General features: G+C 54.3%; 1 protein-coding gene across 1 annotated transcript; it reads left to right on the forward strand.

Annotated features, from left to right (window-relative positions):
• The first annotated feature begins 1,527 nt into the window (after positions 1-1,527).
• On the forward strand, positions 1,528-20,749 carry IFRD2 (interferon related developmental regulator 2). The gene is made up of 12 exons (XM_006266378.4): positions 1,528-1,641; positions 8,727-8,843; positions 9,411-9,495; positions 10,097-10,221; positions 10,849-11,006; positions 11,762-11,812; positions 12,599-12,780; positions 14,027-14,132; positions 14,666-14,803; positions 16,507-16,635; positions 16,884-16,979; positions 17,594-20,749. The coding sequence occupies exons 1-12, from the start codon at positions 1,596-1,598 to the stop codon at positions 17,672-17,674; spliced, it is 1,314 nt and encodes a 437-aa protein (XP_006266440.1). The 5' UTR covers positions 1,528-1,595; the 3' UTR covers positions 17,675-20,749.
• The last annotated feature ends 398 nt before the right edge of the window (positions 20,750-21,147 follow it).

A 21,147-nucleotide genomic window follows, 5' to 3' on the forward strand; every position in this document is an offset into this window, starting at 1 on the left:
GGAGACACAGAGGGGGGCAAGGGATTTGATCCAGCTGCCCCAGGGAAATCTGGCGAGGCGCAACAGAAACCATTGACCACCTGCAATGACTGTTCATACGCCAAGGGAATCCATACGATGGCTCTGTCCATACACCTAGGGAGTCCATACGACAAAGGTAAACCGACTCTGCAAAGAGGTGACATGGGTCAAGCTGATGACTAGGGTGGCAGCACTGTACAGACCCCTGACTAAACATCAGGGGTCCCAACAACTCACTTCAACCAGTTTGTGTCCTGTGTCAGGAGCACCCTTTGGAAGTCCAGGAACCTCCTGATGCACAGACACACAGAACTCAAAGAAACAGACTGCGTTAAAATGTTTCTCTGTGAATTCCAGTCCTACTACCGGACATCAGTGGGAGAGGACGGAGAAGATGCAGCAACTCCACCAGGCAAAGGGACACTTGGCACAGGCTGTTCAAAGACCCCTCTAGAGGGTGAGTGGACAGAGATAACGAAGAGGACAGTGAGACAACCGGACCTGGAAACAGCGATAATGACAGCAACAGTGACAACAGTGAATGAACTGAGAATGTAAACCCCCAAATTGGGGCTAGGACTAAGAGACTGGGTTAGGGAAAGGACTGTGGATGGGTGTGTGGAAGCACAGGTCCGCGGGTGCATTTATTGTAAGGGAAACAGTGACTTTAAAACTGGAGATAGATAGATAGATAGATAGATAGATAGATAGATAGATAGATAGATAGATAGGAAAAGCTTTTGCTAGATGTTTGTGTGTGTGTGTGTGTGTGTGTGTGTATATATATATATATGTATATATATATATATATATATATATATATATGTGTATATATATACACACACATACACACATCATCTAGCAAAAGCTTTTCTTCACACACCTTACACCAATTTTAAAGTCACTGTGCCCATTACTATAGATAGATAGATAGATAGATAGATAGATAGATAGATAGATATAATAATTTCCCCCCCAAAAAAATGCTGAAGGTACTCATTCTAGTTCCCCAACGTGCTGGGCTCTCGCTGGCTGTGCAGTGACAGCATCCTCATGCTGCACGTCAGGACCAAGGGCGGCTTTCTTACCAGGCTTTTCTCCCAGACCCTTCTAATGGAAAGGATCAGCAAGAAGTTTTGCTTTTTTTCCCAGCCAACCTTTCCCTTGGGGTTTTATTGTTATCGCTCTTCGGGCTGAGCTGGAGAATTCGCTGGTGGTTTCGCAGCTTCTCCCAGGGACCGTGTCCCCGATAAATGGTCCCTGGTGCCGCACAGACGGAGCGTATGACCGGGGCCAGGCGCTGCAGGCGGGGCCCGCGGGGTGACTCCGCCCCCAGGGCGGGCCACGGCACAGGGCGCGGCAGCTTAGGGGTTAATACGGTGGGCGCGGTGCATGCCGGGAGCTGCAGTCCGCGGCTGCGCGTGCGGTGTTGCTGGGGCCGGGCCGAGCACTGCGTTTCCCGGCATGCCGCGGGCGGTGTCACAAAGGTGGGGAGCGCGCGGCGAGGCAAGATGGCGGCGCGGCGCGGCCCTGAGACGGCGCCCGGCCTCGGCCGAGCCCGGTAGCGCCCGGCTATGCCGCGCTCGCGCAGGGGCCACGCGGCCCGCAGGGGCGGCCGCGGTGAGTGCGGGGACGGGGGCGAGAGCGGGGGTAGCATGGCAGGGCAGCAGCCGCCGGCACGTGGCGTGGCCGGGGCGCGGGCGCAGAGCCGAGCACCGCGTGTGGGGCAGCGGCCGGCCGAGTGGGCTTGGGGCCTCGGTGGCGCGCAGGTGCCCCCCCCCTCCCCCCGGGCTTGTGTTGCGGCAGCTGCGCTCGCGCCCCGACCGCTCGTGCCTGCCCCGCCGGGATCCGTGTCCGCGCTCCTGGCTTGAAGCTTTCCAGCTCTCGGTGTCCGTCCCCCCGGGCCGGTTTACCCCAGGGCTGAGCGGGGATGTCGGGGCGCCTCCCTCTCCCTGCTCCCCCCGCAGGAAGCCGGGCCGCGGAGTCGTTGTCTGAGACCTGTCTGTGGCCAAGGATCGCTCCCGATCTGTAGTTTGACCTGGTGCCTCCCTGCTCTGTCCAGCCCGGGCAGCCTGCCCTGTGCATGTGTCCTCTGGGGCTGGCCGTGGCCCTGTCTAGTCGAGACCCATCGACAGTAAAACTTCTGCAGCAGAGGGGGAAGACTTGTTGGGCGGGTAATGGGACGCACCAGGAAGAATTCATCTACTCGGGTGCCCGTGTGCTCTGCTCTCTCCAGGCTGGCCTGACGTAGGCTGTTCTCGTAGATGCTTTGGACAGGGGGTGCCCGTACGTGCAGGCCACTGGCCTCCGTGGCTCAGGAGGCCCCTTCTAGGCCTATGCCGCTCCTAGCTCAGGGGTCTGTAACCCCTGGTATGCGTGCAGGCAGGGGATATGATCGTTTTGCTTGGCACACATGTCTTGGGGCAGATGGCAGGGAACGGGCTGGGACTGTATTGCCACGACAAGGATTGGGTCCCTTACATCTCACCCCCCATCTGCCCTGAGGCGCACATGCACCCACTGCCAGCAACAAGCTGAGCCACAGCTCCACAGATCGTGGTGCAGCTGCTTGCAGCCTCCTCACTGCCTGCTGCGATCAGCCTGGGCTGCATGTGACCGGCAGCCGGGAGGCGGCAAGCCCCTGCACTGAAGTCTGCGGACCCCGGGCCTGGCTCATTGCTGCAAGCAGGTGCCCGTGTGCTTCAGGGTGGGCAGTAGGGGAGCTGCAAGGAGCCCAGTCCTTGTGGCAATGCAGCCCTGGCCTCTTCCCTGCTGTCCTCCCCAAAGCATGCGTGCCCCTAGCACCAGCAGTGAGCTAGGCCAGGGCTCCGTAAACACTCCCGGCTGCCTGCTACAGCCAGCCTCGGGGTCTGGGCAGGACCCTGACACCTACCATGGAGCCCAAGCTGCTTGCAGCAGGTAGCAGGGAGGCTGCAGGTCACTACACCAAGGTCTGCAGAGCCCTGGTTTGACTTGTTGCTAGTGGTAGGTGTACACGTGCTTTTGGGCAGACAGTGGGGAAGAGGCTGAAGTTGCCACAACAAGGATCAGGCCTCTTGGATGCCAACATCTTACAAGTTGGGGTATTTTTTGCACTCTGCCCAAAGACATTGCTGACCCATGCTAGCTCCTTATGTGACAGGGTACCCTTGGAATACGTGATTAAGGCCACAGCTGAAGAAGAGGGATCTTTATAGCATGGGGCGTCTGGGAGGGAAATACCCATTAAGCCATCTGCACCTGACACTGGCATGACTTGTTGCAGGGGTGGGCAAAATGCTGGCCTGCCAGGCCATTCTATCCAGCCCCGCAGGGCCCCTAAAAAATTTAGCAAATTAATATTTCTCTGCCCTGGGCTGCCTGTCACGCAGCCCTCGATGGCTTGGCAAAACTCAGTAAGAGGCCCTCTGCCCAAAATAATTGCCCGCCCCTGACTTATTGGGTTCTGGGACCTAATTGGATCCTGTTTAAAAGTGTTCTGAACATGATGAGCTATAAAAATGCCAAGTGTGGTATTTGGCTCTTCCAAAGCCTTTCATACTGACCAAGGGTGCCTGGATGCCTGTATTCATTGTAAATATTTTGCTTGGACATGGACTGGCATTGCTGCTCTTTTCCCAATGCTTCATGCTTCTGTCATTCTTCTTTTGAGGTATTCAGAGTGCTGTACAAATACTGCTCCTCTTCACTGCCTTTCCTTCCCCAGATCTCTATTGGTGAGATGGGGAAGCTGAGTCGCAGAGGCTTGCGTCTCTCTCTCTGGGGGGGCCCCCCCATGAAGTTGGTGACTTGAGTTGGGACTTGAATGAGCAGTGCTGTGCTCTGAACACATAAGCCTGAGTGCCTTGTCAACTTGCTTAGTTTGCTGGAAATCCTGCCAAAGAAAGTTGCATGCAAGATGGTCATAACTGGCTAGCAACAGTTGTATGAACTCCAGTGGGTCACCAAAACTTTGCCATCAGCAGAAAGAGCTGGACTGTGCACCTGAAAGACAGCTGGAAGTGCCCAGCAAGGGACCAATGGCCAGGAGTACATGTCCTTAAATTGGTGGTGTTGAATGTAGCAATAAAGCTGTCACTTTTGTTCCTAGATCACTGAATGGCTTTACTCTAGCTGTTGCTGCTGTCTGACTGTCAGCCGTTCCAGGACTGGTACAGAATGTGTTGCTTACCATGCCCTGTGGCTGGCGTTAAAGCAGAAGCTCTCAGTGAAATTGTGTGGGGGTTGGTTTTGCCAAGGGGAAGTTGATCCTGCAGTCAGGTGTGATGACAGAACAGGTTGGGAAACTCTCGGGCATTAGCCCCTATTGTGGTAGCCTGGCCCATGTTCCAAGACTCTGGTTGCTGAGAGGAGTTACTAGCTTGTGCAACGGCAGCTGATACCCAAGCTGACTAGATCAAAACCTGCTGCCCTACTTCTCAGGCACAGTGCAGACAGAACCATGGGGGGTCCTACACATTGCGCCGCACCTGCCTAGTTTGGAACATGGCTCCGTCCCTGCCCCCTAGGAGACAGGCGCACCTAGGACATAACCTTAGAAGTTGTGTGACACACACAGGTGTTTGCTTCAAACCCATGCAGCTGCCCCTGGACCAGACCTCTGTTTGTTGACTGACTTGGGAGCAGGTGCTGTACAATCAGCTGTGGGATGTTCTGTGGTCAGGGCTAAATCTGGTTAAATAACTTGGTTCAGCAAACCTGGGCTGGGTTTGATCAGCATTTCTAATGTGAATGTAGTGCTGCCCTGTATGTCTGGATGCAGGCATCGCCAGTGGCTTGAGACTTCCTAGGTATTTTTTAGCTCAGTCTGCCATTTGGAGCAATGTGGAAGAGCAGGCTGGAATATGAGGTATAGGCTGTCACCTCAGCTGAACCCCCAACAGAGCACCTTCAACCTGTGCTGCTAGGAGCTAGGTATTCTTGGACTCTGCCCAGACAGCCTGTCCTGCGTGACTGGCAGCTGTTTTATGATGACTTGGGGTCAGAGTGCAGATTTGAAGAATAGGTGGGTCCACCATGTACCCTGGCTTTTGGGCACATATGTGTCTCTGTTTTAGAGTGAGAGCTCAGTGCTGAGAAGGGGGCAGCTGGCAAATAAAGGAGGTGATGTCCTGTGGGGTAAGAATAGATGTAGTAGCACCACTTGGGTTGCCAGCTCCTTGGGGGGCACATGCCTTGTGTTTGGCCTCAAGGGGGAGCTGCAGGCTTGTGAATGCCCCTGCCACTGGTGCTGTGTAAAATGGTTCACCGGTGTGTTCTCCCTCCCTTTGCCCAGGGAGCAGCCAGAGGAGGATTGTTCTCAGTGGCAGGACATGAGGGCCTGGCTGCCCTGAGCACACCATGTGCCCATTGCCATCCCAGGGCCTTTGGGATCAGGCCTTTTTCCCTTGCTGGAGTTTGAGAGAAGTAGGTGTCTGCATGTGGGCCTCGGCACTTTCTGACTGTGTTTGCAGAGGATCCTGCTGGCTCCTGCCCTTTCCACGTGGCCCTGGCATTGTGTGGTGTGCTGCCTCTGAGCTGAGGGGGAGGGAGAAGGCCTGGGCTCACTGAGGGGCCAGCTGTGCACTCAACAATATGCTTTCATGTCTCTGCCAGCTGCCCTGTCCTGCCAGCTCCTTCCAGACTTGGAAGAGTATTAACCCGTTTCTAGCATGTCCCTAGTTTGGCTCTGCCTCCTGTTTTCACAAAGAACTGGGGCTTAAAACACCAGCTGCATCTCTTGTTGTACAGCTGGGCTTTACAAAACACAAGCCCTGAGGTCTACCCAGTTCCCCTTCCCTGGCACCCATCTGCCTCACCCTGGGCCCAGATACTCCTCTGTTCAGCACTGCGCCCTATTGTTTCCTCTTTCCCTGAAACTTGAGCACCCCACACTTGCTCTTCGGCCACCTCTGTTCACAGCTACCTACTGTGTGCCTTGGCACAGTGCCATCCCAAGCTGGGGAAGCAGGATGCTGGGCACAGTGATTTGGCTCCCCTCCCAGGGTGAGTCTTTACACTTCTGTGGGGTCATGTAAGGTGAACTGTTCTCACTGTTCTCGGGCTGTGTCCACACGCAGTTCTTGGGGAGCCTTTGCCTCTGGCTTGGCTGGCTGGCTGGAAATGTGCCTCACAAAGCCTGTGTGCATGTGAGTACCTCATTTGCTTAATCCTAGATTTTCTTTGGCCTGCACCAGAGCTCTCTAATCACCACCAGGGAGGGAGTGTCCATCCACACTGTCAGGCTCTTCTGAGTTGGGCCAGCAAGCCGGTATCAGGCCTGCCAGCAGGTGTTTAGTTATCCAATGCTTATTTGCTTTGGTGGTTGCCACATCAGGAAATTAATTTTCCATTCCTGCTGCTACAGGTGTCAGGTTTTGCCTTCCTCAGAAGCACTAGGTGTTGTCTGCAGCCAAGACTGGGGATTTGACTGGCATATGCCAGTGTTTCTGGTGGGAATTAAACCTGAAGATTCTTGGCTAGAGGGTCTTGTTCCTATGCTTGGGATGAGACCAATCAACACATTTGGGATCAGGAAATAATTTTACCCTGCAGTTGAGAGGGGGAGGGGGGTGTGCTTTTCTCTGTCTTGGAGGGCATTGTTCCTTGGAGCTCTTCAGAGTATTTTTAACAACCACTTCCTGAGATTTACTACCCTTTCCCCCACACCTTTTATTTTATGTGTACCCTATATGTTGGACTTAGGGACTTGGTGGCACTTCTGCTCAACCTCCTCCTGGCTCTAGCCAAGCTGTCCTTCTAACAGACCAGGAAGGAGACCCTGACAAGGGCAACCTAGGCACCTGTGGGGCTGTCTTCCTTTCACTTATCCATGCATGTCTCTGGTCAGTGTCCACAGGCTTCTTAGATACTTTTGAGGCACAGTGGGCACTTGCCAATGATCTCTGCTCAGGGTCCCACCTTGGAGCCCTGGTTGTTAGCCTTTGACCTGTACTCCCCATTCCTGTGTTTCACCTTCTGCCCCAAGAATGTAATTGTTAAATGGTGCAAGCAACATGGCATTGATGGTGCCCTCAGTCACCTGCTTTCCCTGTGTGCTTACCTCGGTGTTGAGTCATTGTGCCTGATGGTTGTGAACCACAGGTGTTTGAATAGTTTTAAGAACTGGTTAGCCAGGGACTTGTATGGGATGGTTTTGGATATGGATGATCCTTCCTTGAACAGGGGATTGGCCTATACGGCCTCCTGAGGGCCATTCCAGCCCTAGTTCTCTCTGATTTCATGTGGCACTACTAGCCTGCATTGCAACCAGTTTGTGCTGCTTAATCGCAGTCTGCAAGCTGATTGGTTTGCCCTCGCTGCTGCCAAAATGAGATGTGCCTGCTTATGGCAAAGAAGGGGAAGCTGATTTGCCCTGGAAAGAGGCTGCACTGACTTCCAGGAGCTGCATCTGAAGTGCTCTGATAGCTCAGCCTGTGCCTCATCAGCCAGCACCATGTGGATGGGTATCGAACACTCTAGGTCTTGCTTCTTTATCAGCTGGGTGTGGCTGAGCTGGATTCCTCTAGCCTAGCAACAAGCTTTGTGCCTACTCACAACTTCATTTGCAAACTGTGCGTGGTGTATTTTTAATATCCACATCCCCAAACACATGTGGCCATGGCAGAGGGGAAGTACAGGCACTTGAGCCTTGGGACTGGTGGGCCTGCAGCTGACCTGCGGGAACCTAGGAGGCCTTCCCAGTCCCCTGGCATGGCCCAGCTGGGAAGGTCTGTGTGGCATCCACACAGCAATCTCAGAGGCATGGTGGTTCACAGGCAGGAGATACAATCTTTGCATGGTGAAGGTGGCAGCCCAAGCTGGACCACTCGTGAGTAACATGGGCATATGGGATTTTACAGGGACTGGATCTTCCACCTCTTAAACTTCTGAGAAGGTGGGATGAGCAGCCAGCCCACTCCAAGGGACTGAGGCATGTTGTGTAGGCAAGTCAAGCTTGCCTTGGACAACTTCAGGCATAGTGGCTGCTGCAGTGTGGAGGTCTAGGTGGGGTGGGAGCTTGTTAGATGGAAGCAAGGAGAAGGATCTGAGGGTATCAGTGTGATGAGATTGTGAAAGATATGCTGACATAAGATGTGTGGAGCAAGGCATCCCCTCTAGATATGGGGAAGTATCAGTACTGTTGAAGAAGACTCTAGGAGGTATCCTTTGGACTCCTGTGTCCAGTCCTGGTCACCCATATTCCAGGAAGGTTGGTTGAAACTGGCTTGGGTACAGAGAAGGGCTACTAGGGTGATTTGGGGAAAGGTGGAGAGAAATCTAGAAGAGATCAGCTTGCTTTTTCCTGCCAAAGGAAGGCTGAGATGAAGGGGAAACTTGAGGAGGGAAGAGCCTTCAGGCTAAAGGCTGCTGACACAAGAACAAATTGATTATGAACTGGCCATTGCCGAACTTAGCCTGGAAATCAAGAGGAGGCTCCAAGTAGGGGCAAGAAACTTAACTGGTGTTGAGGCGAACTTCCCCAATGAAAGGGATTCTGTGCTGTGGTGACTATAGCAGCTGAAGCTGGGGCTCTGACCCAGGAGGTCCCTGCCAGGCTGGGGCTGCAGGATGACAAATCCCCTAGCACTAGGTGTAAACACAGAAAGATCTTACTTCTTGATAAGCTCTGGGTTGGGCAGGGAGGATTGCCTAGAGGACATATGGGCTCTGCTCATGCTTACAGCTGTCCCCAGCCACCCTAACTTCCCTTTCTGGTTCCCCAGGAGCTCGGAGCAGTGCCAAGGCAGACTCCCAGGCCAGCGATGACGAGGCAGCCAGCGAAGTGTTGAGTCACTATAGCAGTGCCAGCGAGGGCACCAGTGTTGCAGAGGAAGGCACTGGTGAGTGAGGGGCAGCGTGGCAACAACTGTCTCTGGGGTAGAGAAAGGGAAGCCCAGGACCCAACTGGGATGCCATATACAGGTGACAATTGCAGGCAACCAGGGACACGTACAGTGCATAGCCGAGTGCTCAGTGCTGCATCCCTTCATCCCAGCCATCCCATGTCCTGGGCTTGGGTGAGATTGCTCCAGATTTAGCTGGGAGCTCTGTCCTGGGTGCCCACACAGCAGTGCCCCTCAGCAGTTCCCTGCAGCACGCTTTCAGTCTTGAATCCTCACACACAGTTCTCAGTGATCTTTTCCAGGGTCAGTTAACAACTGTGGGGTGCAGACTTTCCAGGCCTTTGTTGTGTAAAGGGCTCTAATAGATGGTACAGAAGGCCTTGCATGGTAGCTGTTCCCCTCACTCCACTGTAGATGCCTGTGACCATGCATAGTGCCAGGGCACAAGGTCATGAGGCTGCTGTTCTCCCAGGCCTGTGGTTGGTATGCCTGGGGGCAAGTTCAGGTGCCTGATGCTAAGGGTGCTGCAAGGCCTGGCCGGGGGTGACGCAGGCTGTCTTTCAGGGAGCGACACAGTGGATGAGCAAGCTCAACAGGAGGAAGTGGAGGACAAACTGAAGGAGTGCATTGACAATGTGCTGGACAAGAGGTGAGTGGGGTTGGCGCAGGCTGAAGGCTCCCCCTGCCCCAGGGCTGTACCTAATCCCACCCTGCTGCTGTGTCAGGAGCTCTCAGCCCTTCCCACAAAGCTGCACAACCCAGAGACCCTGGATACCTGTTCAGAGAGGAACAGCACAGGTCACAGGACAGTTTTTCAGAGTGTGGCTAGTTGGTTCCCACCCTTGAAAGGAGAAACTTGTTGAGGAAGGTCTCCATCCTGGTAGGAGCTATTGCACATGGGGAATGGAGGTGCTGCCACTCGCCTAAGATCCCTCCTTGTGGGCAGATGGAAATCCTCAGCACTAGGCATGATGTGAATCCATTGATGCCACCCTGGGGTCCCTCTGTAGAGGTCCCTAGACAAGCAATAGAGTAACTGGCCTCCAGTTAACCCTATGGCCTTACCAGGCCATCCATCACCCTAAGGAAGCCCAAGCAGAGGTGGGAAGGGTTGTGCCCTGCCTCTCCTGCTGTGGTTCCTGCTCTGGGTGCTAGATTGACTACAGGTCACTTCTGCCCCACTCTAGCAGGATTCTCTACACTCCCAGAGCACTGCCTTGTTTCCCCAGCACAGTCTCTGTCTTCTCCAGTGCCAAGACACGGCAGGTGGCTCTGGAGAACCTGCGGCTTGCCTTCTCCTCCAAGATGCTCTTTGACTTCCTGCTGGAACGCAGGCTTACGCTCACAGACTCCTTGGAGAAGTGCCTGAAGAAAGGTATGGCTGCCCTGCCCTGCCCTATCCTATCACTCCAGTAGTACTCATTTGGGGCAGGGCTGAACATCTCCCTCAGGCCAGGGCTGTAGGCTGGGATCAGTCCTTGTCTGTAACCAGGATCTTCTTGTGACCTCCACAGGTTGTAACAGAAATGCGCTGGAGGGTTGGAGCTCTGTATGAGAGGTTTAGCTGTAGGAAATGGGGACCTAACTGGGCCTCTTCAAGCTGCCTAAGGCAGCACATCAGCAACTGAGTACGTAACTCTCAGGCAAACACCTCTCCACTGCCTTGCAGGGGTGTCCTGCTACAGCTGGCAAAACAACATTGGGTGTGTTGCTAGCTCCATGTCTTGGGACTACTGCCTTTGCCACCTGCGTGGGGTGCTCTGGTCTCAGCTCTGCCCCCATAGGCTAAAATCCTTCGTGTACCAGAAATCAGCCTGCCAGGGGCTGGCTGAGCTGAAGAGAGAAGCACCAAGTGCTCAGCTCCACTTGCACAGGTCACCCACCTCTACCTGTCAGTGGATGGGCATCTGTACTATTACATTAGCTCAAGGCACAGTCGTTAGTGCTATCATGGGGGAAGGTGGACCGTGGTGCTTACCCCAGTGTCTGCTTCGCACTGCAGGTAAAGGGGAGGAGCAGTCTCTGGCTGCTACTGTCCTCACACTACTGTGCCTTCAGATGGGCTCCGGCCCCGAGGGGGAAGAGGTGTTCCGCAGCCTGAAACCCCTTCTCATCAACATCCTGACCGACACCTCGGCCAGCCCCATCTCTCGGCAGAGCGTGAGTATTGAGCTCCTTTTCCCACTCTGCCATGGTCCACTTGGGATCAGGGCATGAGGGAGCAGGGCTGTGTGTGCTGCTCATGACAGAGTTAGTGCACTTTGAGGGGAATTGGGTGGGATTTGCCTCAGGACCACATTTCAGAAAAGTGTTGGGCATGGGGAGGGTGCTGCATGCCCCTCACCTTCTATCCACTCTTTGAGGTTTGGCCAAGTTTCTTAGGAAACTGTTGGATCACAGGCCTGTCACCACCATCTTTGTGGCAGGCCGAGAGTGGAATGAGAATGCAGGCAAGAGGGTGGCACAACTGGCCAGAGGGGCATCTGTGAGCGCCAGGGAGCGTGTGGGCACCTTCCCTACTCCTGCCTGCTTTCCACGGAAGCTACCAAGCCAGGACCCCCCTCAGAAATCAATCCGCTATTTTTTTTTTGTTCTGGTCAGTGTCCCTGGTCCCTGATGGACTTAAGGTTATGGAGCTAACCACTAGCATGGAGGCTGAGGACAAAGCCAGCCCAGCCCACATGGCTCCTTTCTGAGCAGGGTGATGCCACCTGGTGAAGGAGCACAGGCCTTGAACTGCACCAGAGGCATTCTCTCTAGTGCAGGGTGGGCAGATCCTATGATTTTAACAAGAGGGCTTAGACCTGAGTGAGCACAGCTGGATGTTCAGCCTCAACTGTGGATGGGGAATGGCTAAGGGAGATGGGGTTGCCCCTTTGTTGCCTTCTGTAATCCTCCCCTGTGTCTGCCTCCAGTGTGCTGTGGCCCTGGGGATGTGCTGCTATATTGCTGCTGCGGATTTGGAGGTAAGGAGCTGAGGCCGTCTGATCCTTTAAATAGACCAGCCAAGAGTTCTTGCTCTTCCCCAGAAGGTGAAAGACTTCACCACTCCTGCCACCCCCGCTGATTTCCCTTCCAGCCTTATGCCTCTGGACCCATCCCATCCTGCAGCCCCTGAAAGGCTTCTTCAGAGCCTGCTCATGTTGTGCCATCACTTGGTCATAGCTGTCACTATTGATGAGGACTTTGCTGCTCCAGGGGAGGTGGCATTATCCCCCAACCATGATATGAGCCTTTGTGGCTGCTCATTTTGGGTGGGTGGCAAGAAGGGAGGGGGAAAGAGTCCTAGAAGTCACCAGCCCTAGCCTCAGTGTTAATGACCTCCCCCCCACATCCGCAGTTAGTGGCACATCTCTGGCATGGAGCAAGGTAGTAGTTGTGACCCTCCTGACAGCAGCTGTCTAAAGAGCCACTGGGCAGATTGCCAAAGCAGAAACCTGTCTGTATCTCTTCCGATAAGAAGGATGCAACCTCGCTGTGTGCCTGCTCCCAGGTTGAATAGAATCAGAGCAGTCCTTGACCCTGAGTTCGCATGCTTTTAACCTCTGGGTCCTGTTGGCACCCACAGGTGGTAGGATGGCCCTGGCTCTGCTGGGAGAGCCAGCTGCCTATGACCTGAGTTATTCCTGTCCAAGGAGCACACTTGTCATCAGGAAACTGGCTGCTTCTGGGCTAGCCAGGTGATACCCCAGGGTGAGCAGGTTAGCTTGAGGCTCCCTGGCCACCTTACCTCGCTGCCATCTCTTTCCCAGGACTTGATTTCGTGTCTTACCTGCCTGGAGGGCATCTTCAGCACTTCCTGCCCAGAGGAGGGCAACTCCATGCCTGCCCAACACAGTCCTCTGCTCCAGACCTTGCACTGCAATGCCCTCCAGTCCTGGTCCCTCCTACTCACCATCTGCCCCAGCTCCTACATCAAGAAGATCCTGGACAAGTGAGTTAATGCCATCCCACCAAGCCAGGGAAACCCTGGCTTGTGATGCCCGAGAAAACAGCTGGTATTGAACCTCTTATGTCCACGTGTGCTGTGGCAGGAACTGACTGTCATGATGGGCTGGGAGAGGAGCAGTAGTGGGTGATGGGGTAGGTCTGGCTGCATTAAGACTAAGGGTGCACCAATAAAGATTTTTTTTATTTTTTTTTGGCCATGCCAATGGTCAATTTATTAACCAACCATATTGGCCAGTACCAAACCAATAGCCAGTATGCAGCCCATCAGTGTGGAGAGCAGAATCCAGTTGGCAAGTTGGGGGGGCATGAGGGCACAGATCGAGGCTGCCATAGTGAAGTAGGGAGTGGGGCTGGGGCAGGCGCTGCCCAGCCAGGGCAGTAAATGCAACCCTGCTAAGAGTCGGAGAAGCTGCAAGGGGCTTGTCCGGGAGGGGGAAGCAGCTCCCTGCTGCTGTGTGCACACCTGAGAGGGCATGTCGCCCCCCACTTATTTGTGCACAAGATGAAGGCAGGCTGCCAGCTGCAGGCTCAGGGCCAGGGGCTGCACTGGCTTCTTCCCAGCAGAGGTGGGGGGGCTGGGCCAGGGCTGCACTCTGGGCTCTGGGCAGGCAGTGGCAGCATTGAGAGGGGTGACTATGGGGTGGGCTACAGCGACCACAAAATTCCTCATAGCCCCTCTCCTAGAAGAGGCTGGTACAGCTCCTGAGCCCACAGTAGACAGCCTGCCCTCGCCTTGTGCATAAATCTGGTGGGGGGCATGTGCCCCCCATTCCTCCTCTGGGGGTGCATGCAGTGGCAGGGAGCTGTCCTTGGGGTCGCATTCACCACCCTGCCTGGGCAACGTCTGCCCCTGCCCCACTCCCTCCCTCACCATGGGGCCTTGATCTGCCCCCCACTGCCGCCATGCCCCTTCCTTCCCACAGACTTACCAGCTAGAGACTGCTCTCCAAGTTTCTGGGCTTCATTCCTGGCCACATGTATGCTGCAGCTGCACATATGCCTGTGGCGTTTATCAGTGGCATGATTGGCTACTTGGTGAGCAGGGGCCATGCCAGCCTCTGCCAGTACGAGGTAGGGCAGTGGGCTGGCAACATGCACTGCCTCCCTTCTCCACACCCCCCACCCCGCAAGGTCTGTCTTCTGGCTGTTTGTTGCCCTTGGAGGTGTCCCAGGTGAGCACCACAAGCCTGATGCCACCTCTGTGTTAATCTCCTGCCTTCTTGCCACAGTCACCTACTCAAGCTGCCGCTAATGCTGTCCAGCGACAATGTCAACCTACGCATCACGGCAGGCGAGACCATTGCGTTGCTCTTTGAGCTAGCCCGTGATATGGAGGTATGTCACCCTGTGGAGGGGCCTGGGCACTGTGGCACTTGCAGTGTGGGATGTGCTTGGTGCAAAGCCAGTGCCCTCTATCTCCTGCCTTCTGGTCCAAGGACCAGCTTCGTTTGCCTGGCTTTCTGTCCTATGGGGAGGTCAGCACCCAAGGGAGGACTGGCATGTGGCAGCTTTCTGCTGCTTCCCTTGCAGAATTGGCAGATTCAGCCTCAGCTGTGATGCCTGAGCTTGGCTCTCCAGCAGCGAGAGGAGCATCAGCTGATTTGCCCTCTACCTCATGCCCTTTCCTTCCTACACTTTTAGCCAGCTCCTACTTCTCCCTTGCTGGAAGGGGTGTTGTGAATGTGGATCTGCTTGAGCTGGGCAAGATCAGCTGTGGGATCAGCTCCCTCTCTTGGAACCCTGTGGGGAAACTCCAGCTCCAGGGTAGATGGCTTCTTGCCCTTGGTTCCCCTCTTCCCTAAGTAGGTGCCAGGCTGTGGGAAGTGAGCTCTATGCCAGCATCTCTCCAGTGGCTCCTTTCTCTACAGGAGGATAATTTCTATGAGGACACCGACCTCCTGTGCACCAAGCTGAAAGCCCTGGCCACAGACAGCAATAAGTACCGGGCCAAGACAGACAGGCGCCGGCAGCGCTCCATCTTCCGCGACGTACTGCATTTTATTGAGGTGCCTGCTATGTTGCTGCCCTGATTTGGGGGGTGGGGGGGCGACGCGAGGGTTTGGACATGATGGATTAGTCTTGTAACAACAGCAGAGTTGAACTGGTCTCTTCCAGGAGAAAAACCGAGCTCCAGGGCTACTGTGCCCCTGCTGAGGGAGAAGGGGCTTATCTCTGGGGAGAGCAGTTATTCCCCCATCAGACCTGCAAGCTCTTGATCTATAGGGTCTCCTAGGAAGTAGTGCTCTGACCCTGGTGCCAGCCATCCCCCATCCCCTGCTCTCATCCACCCAGACAGGTTCTCCCAGCAGGCAGATGGGTTTTAAAGAGTCTGCTCTGGCTTCGGTCACAGTAGCTGTTATCTCCCTTCTACCACTTTCCATCCCTGAGTGCTCTGAATCCTCGCCTGGAGGACGGGTCTGGGCCTGGCATAACCACCTCCTGCTATTACTGCTGAGCAGCCTGGGACTGCCCCCATGAACTGGTGGCATGGTGAAAGCTATGGATCCTGCCATTGCACAAGAGTAGGAGGGTCAGTGGTGTCTGTCTTCTGGGGCTGGCCTGGCATCACCCCCATAACCCCTGGGTTGGTGGATGGGTCAGGCCTAGTATTCCTTGCTGACCAAAGGGATTGGTGGCAGAGACCACCTCACTTTGCTCCTGTTGTCAGGGCTGGTGCCCTGTCTATTGTAGAAACAAGTCGGGCTGGAAGTGATTTCCATAGGTCACCTGGTCCAACCCCCTGCCTGAGGCAGGATAATCCCTATCCTAAACATCCCATACAGCCATAATCTAACCTCTTAATAAACCCACACAGTCAACCCTGACACAACACCCTAATCTGCAACAGATAAAGTAGGGGGACCACAGCATTCAATGTCCTGCTGCTGTAAAAAGTTGTTATACTTTCAGGAGCTCCTGGTTAGAGGGCCATGCCCTACTACAGGGGAAGGCAAAAATTCCCACAGTCCAAACCGATCTTACCAAGGAGTGAAATTTCTTTTCGACCCCAAATATGGCTATTGGTCTGATAGCCACACCCTCTAGCCAGAAACATCTGCTTTCAAGTCCCAATAGGAGCATTGGCATACCCTGGTCACAGTCCCCAGCTTGAGCTGCAGCCTCATGCTTTGCCTCCTCAGCAGGGTTACAGGTGAGGATGCAGAGCATGGGACCTCTCAGGAATTATCTTATCCCTGCTGGGGATTCTTGCCAGCACAGTTGTCTCTGCTGTCCCAATATCTTCTTGACCAGCAGGGAGCACTGTCACCACAGGACCGATGTCCCTAGCTCCTGTGAGCCTGGAGGACAGAGCTGGGCTCCAGGGCCACTCATGGCATGAGTGACTCCAGGGAAGTTGCCAGGCAGAGGGTCTGAAAAGATTGGACTGTGACTGATGGTAAGGTCCAGTCATCAAATGACTCAAGGATTTGGGGTATTACTGTCCCACCCCCACCCCACTCACCAGCCAAGTTCCAGGCATTATGGAACAGCAAGCAGCTGGTACCTGTGGTGGCACCTCTCCTCTCATGGGGAACTTCTGGCTGCGTGGAGGGCAAGTCCGAGCCGCACGGGTGTCTTGGTGCATGCTGCAAATTCCTTGCATTGTTCAAGGCCTTCCCCCTTATGGGCATGTCCCTTGTGGTCAGAGCAAGACTTAGTGTTCCTGGGCTACCAAGGGAGGTGCTGATATCCTTTTCCCTGCCCCCAGAGTGGCGAGTTTCATGAGGAGACCATCAGGTTTGGTCTGGAGTGCATGTATGTGGACAGCTGGGTCAGAAGGAGAACATACGACGCCTTCAAGGAGGTTCTGGGCTCTGGAGTCAGGCATCACTTGCAGGTAGGGCCAAGGGGTACGTGAGAGGCCTGGCAGTCTGCTGGGGAAAAAGGGAGATCTCTCAGGTGAGAGAGGGCAGGAGAGGAAGTGCACATCTTGGATGCCTCAAATGTGTGTTTTGTTTGTGACAGGGCTAGGTTCACTGGGTGTAGGTGTGGGGAGGGGTCTTGGAGCCCGGCCTTATGGCAGGGACCTGCTCCTGGCCCTCAGCCCAGCACACGCCTACCTAACAAGTCCCTTCTCCCCACCAGAACAACGAGCTGCTGCGTGAGATATTTGACCTGGGCCCTCCACTGGTGCTTGATGCTGCCGCCATCAAAGCCAGCAAGATCTCCCGCTTTGAGAAGGTGTGATGCCACTCCTGGGTAGTATGTTGGCCCTCTCCCATCTGGCACCAGAGTCCCCCAGTCCTGAGAGTGGGGAATGCAAAGCATTGTCCACAAATGGGGCCCCACTCCTAGCTCTACTGGTGGGGACGCCTCTGGAGGGTGTATGTATAGGGGCATCAGGGACAGGATAGCCCAGTTATTTGACCCAAAGGAGAAAGTTAAGCTGGACAGTGGCTGAGAGCTGGGCTTGATGAGAGGTGCCAAGAGGAGAGACTTATTATGCCTTGCATGCAGGGAGTGGCATCTATTGTGCCTGGGCCCAGGAATCTCCAGAAGGGGATTGAAGTCTCTTGGGGCCTGAGCCAAAGCTCCCAGCCTTCGACTGGTTTCCTGCTCCCCTCTTTGCTGGTATACCTCCCTCACTGATATAGAGAGGGGACAGGTTTGGAACCCTGGGGGGACTGAAGAGTCACAGAAGAGCTAGGACCCCTGCCATGGAAGCCTGAGCAACCTTGCTTTGGCTTGGACAGGGCAAGAGCTCACCCCACTAGTCCACTGTTCCATTTAACTCCCCTAGCTTAATCAGCCTGCGTTTGCAACCACAGCTTAACCAGCCTGTCTCTCTCCCTCAGCACCTCTACAACTCAGCCGCCTTCAAAGCCCGGACAAAAGCCAGGAGCCGTGTGCGTGACAAGCGAGCCGACATCCTGTAACAGGGGCCGCTCCCTGCGACCCCTCCTTCTGCACAAATCCATGGACTACAGACCCCAACCACTGTGATGTAGGGAGAGAAGTGGGAGGGGAGTGGCACCAGATGCTCCCCTCTCCCCACTCCTGAAAGTGCAAAGCTCATGCCACATGCTCCCTCCTCCAGCTCTGGGGGCTTTTATACAAGAACAGAACCGTGTATGAGGGTGTGGATTGTGGAGTTGGTGTGGCAACTATGGGCCAAGGCCCTTTTTATTTTTATTTTATTTTATTTTTTAACCAAAAAAAAAAGTAAGCGAGGTTTTGGGAAGTGGGGAAATCCTTGCCTCCCCCACCCCTGCTCCCTAGCTAGTGGCTTTTGCCTCCCTCACACTTCCCTCCCTCTCCCCCTTTGGCTGTGTGCACTAGACCAACCCCCTCCTGCCTTCTCCAGTAAATCAGTCCAGTAGGCTGCCAGTCATAGTCTCCATGGAGGTGCCATACATCAAAAAGTAGCTTGCTGGGGCATGATGAAGGGGGTGACAACAGAGGTGCGGGAGAGGTTTCCTGTTCCCTGCCCTGCAGTGGCGGGTGCCTGATGTAGACTGGCTGAAGCAGACATTGGAAGATGCTGCTGGTGGTGGTGAAGTGCAGAGTGGGGTGGGGTGGGGTGGGTTCCCCCCCCCCCCCCATGTCTGTGACTCCCATCATGCTGTGCCAACATTGCAGTGCTGCTGTCATGTCACTCAGGGCCTGCTTGTGTAGACCTGTCCTCTACTCCCATGGTACAGGCCTGCCTGCCTCTTCCCTTACCCTAGAGCAGGAGCCACTGGCTTCAGTGGCATCCCTGTGTAGCACTTGGGCCAGACTAGCCACCCAGACCCCTGTGGGACTAATGGTTCTCTTTATGTCTTGGTGCTGGGCAGGGCTGTTTGGAGGGTTTCTTACTGCACTGGAAGGGTGGTCTCTAGTAGTACAGTGTGCACTCACAGCGATGAAAGGAAAGCCTTTCCATCATGCCTGCCTGCCTGCTTGCCTGTCCTGGCTCCATGCAAAGGTCAACCCCCCTCTCCCTGTTCCCTTGAGGGAACAGGCACTCTCCCCAAAAAGCTGGCAGCACAACCCCCTCCTAACACCGAAGATGCCTCCTGTCAGTCCAAGCCAAAGCTTGAAGGAGTCAGACTGGGCCAGGTGTGATGGAGGCTGGATGAACTCACTCCTCCCTGTGCTATCTCACCCCAGCCCTGGGACTGGGCAACCTGGAACTGGTCAGAGATGGGAACTTAACTGCAGCCAAGTGGAACAGAGGGGATGTGGGGCAACTGTCAAGGCTCTGAAATGCCCAGGGGGGCCACAGGGCTAAGTACCTGCTTTTAAATGATTTGTTTCTATCCTGTGGTGTAGGTTGTAGTTGTGTTGGTCTAAGGACATAAGCTGACAAAGTTCTTTACTAAATCTGGTATCTTTTATTAAACCAACCCAAATAGTTGGAAAAATTCTCCTTTGCAAGCTTTCAAGTACAAATACCCTTCATCAGGCAGAAGAAGCTTCTGTAGTTGGTCTGTGCTCTTCCTGGATGGAGTAGTTAAGTAGCCAGAGGCCAGTACTTATTCAAGACAGCCAGTCAGATAAAATGTAAATTAAGGTAGTCAATAGGTGAGAAATGGGGGGTGGGGGAGGGGAAAGTAGCTGTAGTCAATGGAGGGGGGAGGAGGGAACGAAAGACTTGCTGGTAAAAAGTGGCAAGGTTACCTGCAGTCAGATGTTAGGTAGGTTATAATGTGCCATAAATCCAATGTCTGTATTTAGTCCATGATTTTAAATCCAGTCTCTGAAAGGTGTTTTGTAAGTTCCCTTTGAGGACTAAAACAGTGATTGGAGAGAGGGTGGAAAATATGTAGGAGAAACCAAACAACAACTGCACCAGAATGAATGCACACTGAAAATCTATTAAAGACAAGAATACCCAATTACCTGTGGGGGCACATTTCTTACAAGGAAGCCACTGTCTCTTCAGTGTCTCAGTTCTAATCTTCAAAAGGAATTTACAAAACACCTTTCACAGACAAGGTTATGAACTTCACTTCCTCAACCTACTAAATACAAAAGATCTTTCCCCATTCCCCCACCTGTCTCTCACCCTGGCAAAGGGTATTTGTACCCAAAAGCCTGCAAAGAAGAATTTGAGTTGGTTTAATGAAAGACACTGGATTTATCCAAAGAGCGTTTATTTGCTTTGTTTTTATCCTAACACTGTCCAGAAGCCCCTTTGGCTCTGACCCATGTTTCTCCCAGCCCCAGCACATGTAGGCAGTGCAGACTCAGCACCACCCTCCTATCTTTCCCCAGCCCAGCCCAGCTGGTGTGTACAGTGGGATAGGTGCTAGCCCCACCATCCTGCAAAAGCCATTTGGTGCCTTTGGCTGGGGGGCATAGCAGGGCACCAGTTCCTTCCTCATGGCTCTTGGTGCCTGGTGAGCATTAGGGCCCTTCCCTTGCTCCTTGCATTGACTTCAGCCCTGGGCTGAACTGTGCCAGCTGAGGTTGGAAAATGCATTGGGCATCAGCTTGGATTGCAGTGGTGGTGAGTGGAACAGTGACTCAGAAGTAGAGTCCTTCCCCCCACCCTGTCCCAGTGACCCAGCTGTGCCTGAGATATATGCACCACAGGTCTGGAGTGATTCTTCTAACCCCTCACCATTATGCTGGCTGGTGGGCTGAAGCTTGGTACGGAAGTTTGCTGTGTGGATTCCAGCTTGCTGCACAGAAGAATCATGTTGCTTTGCTCTGCTGGGGCTGTGCCAAAGCAGTGCCAGGCCTCCAGGGCTTGCAGAGGGGTAGCAAATAAGTGCCAAACGGGGAGAAATGACCAGGCTGAGCCATTGGTGTGTGGGGAGGGCAGGGACTTGGGGAGAAGTGAGCCCCAGTTTGCAGCAGCTCCTGAGTGAAACAAGTGTCCCTTGTGGCTGCTGCTCAGGGCTGCCTGTCCCCACATGCCATTGGGGTGCCTCCCCCTACCCCTACATAGGGGGTTTCCCAGGAATGTATTTATGTGATTTTATAAGATGAGGATTATTATGATAATTAAAAGGCTCATTGAAGAGTTGCTTGGCAGTTGTTTTGGTGCAGAGGGCACATGGGCTAGGATGAGAAGGGAGAGGTGAACAAGTGGGAGCACAGGAGTGATGGGCTGGCTGCTCTGGTTCCTTCCTGACCTGCAGGGCTGTGCTGGCTGCTTCCTCACAGTGGCATGTTCCCCGCCCCCCCCGCCCCCCAATGCCTGAGGGGGATGAGCAGAAAGGGCAGTTTTCATCTCAGCTCCCCCCAGGACCTTTGCTAGTGTGGGGCATGCTAAGCTTACATCCTGCTCCTGAGGACAGCCTTGACTTTTCTGCTGCTTTGTCCTGGGGTAAGGACCAAACGCTCTAAAAACCTGATGGAACAAGCACAAGTCGTGCTTGCTGCCATGTCTGCCCTGCAGTGATCTGTGCCAGCCTCC

The sequence above is a fragment of the Alligator mississippiensis genome, chromosome 12, assembly GCF_030867095.1.
Source record: "Alligator mississippiensis isolate rAllMis1 chromosome 12, rAllMis1, whole genome shotgun sequence".
NCBI classification, from domain to species: Eukaryota; Metazoa; Chordata; order Crocodylia; family Alligatoridae; genus Alligator; species Alligator mississippiensis.

What these genes read in the sequence shown, in the direction of transcription:
- IFRD2 (XM_006266378.4), top strand. Translation starts at nt 1,596, where the DNA reads ATGCCGCGCTCGCGCAGGGGCCACGCGGCCCGCAGGGGCGGCCGCG. An exon ending in TGTTGCAGAGGAAGGCACTG is followed by an intron (nt 8,844 to 9,410) that starts GTGAGTGAGGGG and finishes GCTGTCTTTCAG; the next exon opens with GGAGCGACACAGTGGATGAG. An exon ending in GGAGAAGTGCCTGAAGAAAG is followed by an intron (nt 10,222 to 10,848) that starts GTATGGCTGCCC and finishes TTCGCACTGCAG; the next exon opens with GTAAAGGGGAGGAGCAGTCT.